This window comes from Spermophilus citellus, assembly GCF_964194105.1.
Source record: "Spermophilus citellus genome assembly, chromosome: 5".
Classification (NCBI taxonomy): Eukaryota; Metazoa; Chordata; class Mammalia; order Rodentia; family Sciuridae; genus Spermophilus; species Spermophilus citellus.
The window spans coordinates 73,433,953-73,437,473 of NC_138186.1; the positions used below are offsets into that span (position 1 = coordinate 73,433,953).

At 39.8% G+C, this 3,521-nt stretch overlaps 1 protein-coding gene across 1 annotated transcript; it reads left to right on the plus strand.

The window, feature by feature from the left end:
* Positions 1–2,266: 2,266 nt before the first annotated feature.
* LOC308649784 (olfactory receptor 52P1-like) lies at positions 2,267–3,211 on the plus strand (the record flags this gene model as incomplete). Its single annotated transcript, XM_081295624.1, has 1 exon — positions 2,267–3,211. The coding sequence occupies one exon, from the start codon at positions 2,267–2,269 to the stop codon at positions 3,209–3,211; it is 945 nt and encodes a 314-aa protein (XP_081151750.1).
* Positions 3,212–3,521: the final 310 nt, after the last annotated feature.

Below are 3,521 nucleotides of genomic sequence, written 5' to 3' on the forward strand. Positions count from 1 at the left end.
GTGCATGAAATGGAAGACTGAAATAGAAGATAGGTAGTTTATAAAGACAGAAGAATGGATAAGAGGAGAAGCTAGAGAAAAAGATCATGTTCTTTAAATTTAAAGGCATCACATGAGATAATGTGCTTATGTTCTTTTCAAAAGGTAAAGGACTGGACTGCAGTTGTGGCTCAGTGGCAGAGCACTTGCCTAGCACGTGTGAGGCACTAACTTCGATCCTCAGCACCACATAAAAATAAATAAAATAAAGGTATAAAAAAATACAACAACATTTTTAAAAAGACAAAGGACTGTACTATCTTAATAATAGTTAACATTTGTTTAATATTTATGCCTAAGGGCTTTACATGTATTATCGCATTTAATCTCAAGAACACTGTGATTTTGGAATGATACATGTGAAAATTGAAATATATACAGGTAAGGTACATTGTTCAAATTTTCCTGGCTAAGGGCTCAGTTAGAACTTGAAGCCAGCATTCTGGAACCCAATCCTGTACTCTTAGCTATATAATTATCATGCAGCATATCATCTTATTTTTAGGTCATGAGTATGTGATAGTGAAATGATGCCTGAATTCGTATGTCATTTTAGAAACCACAGTGATATTTTCTCAATCCTCTTGAAGCACATCTGATATTTAAAAAATGTTTGTGAGGAGAAAAGAATAAATGCAAACAAATGAAATTCTACTATTCTTCAGGATTATCTGAAACCTTCCACTCACTTCACAGAGATGTGTTAAAGTCTTATACCTTTCATCTAGCCAGAAAGTATGCGTGGAGTAGTGATGTTCACAGGTGCATGCTGGTAAACTATATTTTTCTGTTTCTATATAATCTATTGATGACCTATCCCCACCTTCTTACTACTTCTCTCACTGTGAGAAATGAGGAGAGCAATTAAGAAGTGTCATAATTGATTGACATGAACTTCACCTCTTTCTTTTGATGTCCACTCTCAGTGAATGCTAATGAGTTTCAAATGCAGAGAGGCAGGTAGCAAGAGGGAAACCAGAAGTACAAGTTCAGTGATCAGTCCCTAAAAATTTGAGAATTGGTAGCATTGATTGAGAGCTTAATTACGAGTTATAAATTGCCAGTTATCTATATTTTATATAATGACACTTATATAGGGCTGTTCTCCATTCTAATAGAAACATGAAGATTATCTGAAGTCACATAAATTAGATTATGATTCTTTTCTTCTTCTCCTTCTCCTTCTCCTTCTCCTTTTGGTACCAGGGATTGAACCCAGTGGTGCTTAACCACTGAGCCACATCCCCAGCCATTTTTTATTTTTGATTAGAGACAGGGTCTTACTGAGTTGCTAAGTGCCTTGCTAAGTTGCTGAGGCTGGCTTTGAAATCATGATCCTCCCGCCTCAGTACATTTCACTATTAAAAAAAAAAAAAAAAGACCTTTATTAAAACTTGGAGGTTTTCTTGTCAAATACAATCAAACTCATTGATAATACATATTAGTATATTTATCTCTACTACGAGTCATGATATATTGCTCCAATGACAGAGATGGAGATGGATAAAGAGAGATAAAGGCCTAGATATATAGATAAAATTTGGAGCACATTAAAATCATCTGACATGTATATTCAAAGACATTTCAAAACTTTACCTTTCAAGATACCCCAAGATCAGTTAACAAAAGAGGAGAAGACTTGGGCCTGGCTACAGAGGGTTCCACATGATACATTGGCACTGCCTGAATATGGGCAGCAGTAGTACTGCAGCCCTTTTCTGGGACATCCATGAACAGGGGTGAAGGAAATTCCTCCCAATGTGCAGAAATTTAAGCAGTGCAGCCAGTTATATGCTTTGCTTGGACAACTGTAGCCAGACTTGTGATCATATACTGATCCATGTATTGTCTGGATGGCCAGGGACTCGAGAGGAACAAGATTGTGTATCCCTAATTTTCTTCATTACTGTCTTATGTTTAGTTTTTTTTTTTTTTTTTCATTTTTTACTTTATTGTTCACAGATAATTAGCAACAATTTTAAAGGAAATTCATCAGATTCTTGACTTGTGCAGCTAGTGCCTTCTGCCTGGCTGCATGGTTTTTTGTTAGTATCACTAAGTTTCTCCTCTCCCCCTCCCCACTCTAAGTTCAGAAAGCTTTCTAATGTGATGGTTTGGAATCTTCCAGACACGTGTTTCATTTGTTTTCAGATTTATGGTAATGACTTTGGCAGAACACTTTTGCCTTCAGAGGATTCTTTCACAGAAGACAGAAGGCAGCTGCACCATGGAACCAGCCAATAAGTCCGAAATATCTCCAAACAGCTTCTTGCTGATGGGCATCCCAGGGCTAGAGCACTTGCACGTCTGGATTGGGATTCCCTTCTGCTCCATGTATGTGGTGGCTGTGGTGGGGAACGTGACCATCCTGGCTGTGGTGAGGGCAGAGCGAAGTCTCCACGAGCCCATGTTCCTGTTCCTGTGCATGCTCTCAGTGACTGACCTGGTGCTGTCCACGTCCACGCTGCCGCGCATGCTCTGTGTCTTCTGGCTGGGAGCCCACCACATGGCCTTTGATGCTTGCCTGGCTCAAATGTTCTTCATCCACAGCTTTACTGCCATGGAATCAGGCTTCTTTTTGGCCATGGCCATTGACAGGTACGTGGCTATCTGTGACCCACTGCATCACGCCACAGTTCTCACCCACAGTCGCATTGCCATAGTGGGAGCTGCTGTGCTGGTGCGGGGAGTAGCCTTCTTTTCCCCACACCCCATCCTGCTCAAGCCGCCCCCCTACTGTAGAACTCAAATCATCGCACACACCTACTGCGAGTTCATGGCTGTGGTGAAGCTGGCGTGTGTGGACATAGGAGCCACCAAGCGTTATAGCCTCAGTGTAGCGTTTGTGATTGGTTCCTGTGATTGTCTCTTCATTGCTTTTTCTTATGCTCTAATCCTCCGTGCAGTCTTTCATCTTCCCTCCAGAGAAGCCCGTCTGAAAGCTCTGGGCACATGTGGCTCCCATGTCTGTGTCATCGTTGTTTTCTACTCTACTGCTGGCTTCACTTTCCTGACTCATCGATTTGAACATAATGTGGACCCCCAAGTTCACATCTTCATTGCAAATATGTACCTTGTGGTACCCGCCTTCCTGAACCCTATTGTTTATGGTATTAAGACAAAGAAAATTCGAGAGCATGTTCTTAGTTCTCTAAGGGTAAAACTTTCCTGATTACACTGAAACTATTTGCAAACATAGTAACAGATAAAGAAGGAAACAGAATAAATAATTGATCCCTTTATCATATCTGACATTAAATATTTTTTTAGTGGAAATCAGATACTTCATTAGATCATATTGGGAAACAATGAATACATGTTATATAAATTCCCTTATGTTATGAAACTAACAGTTTTGATATTTGTTGTGTGCTCCTGAACTTATTTGGAGTTTAATGCACATTGAGCAAATCTCCAGGTCATTGGTAGTACCAAATATTTGCAGGGAAATGGATGGCATTAGAGCAGATTATGCTAAGTGA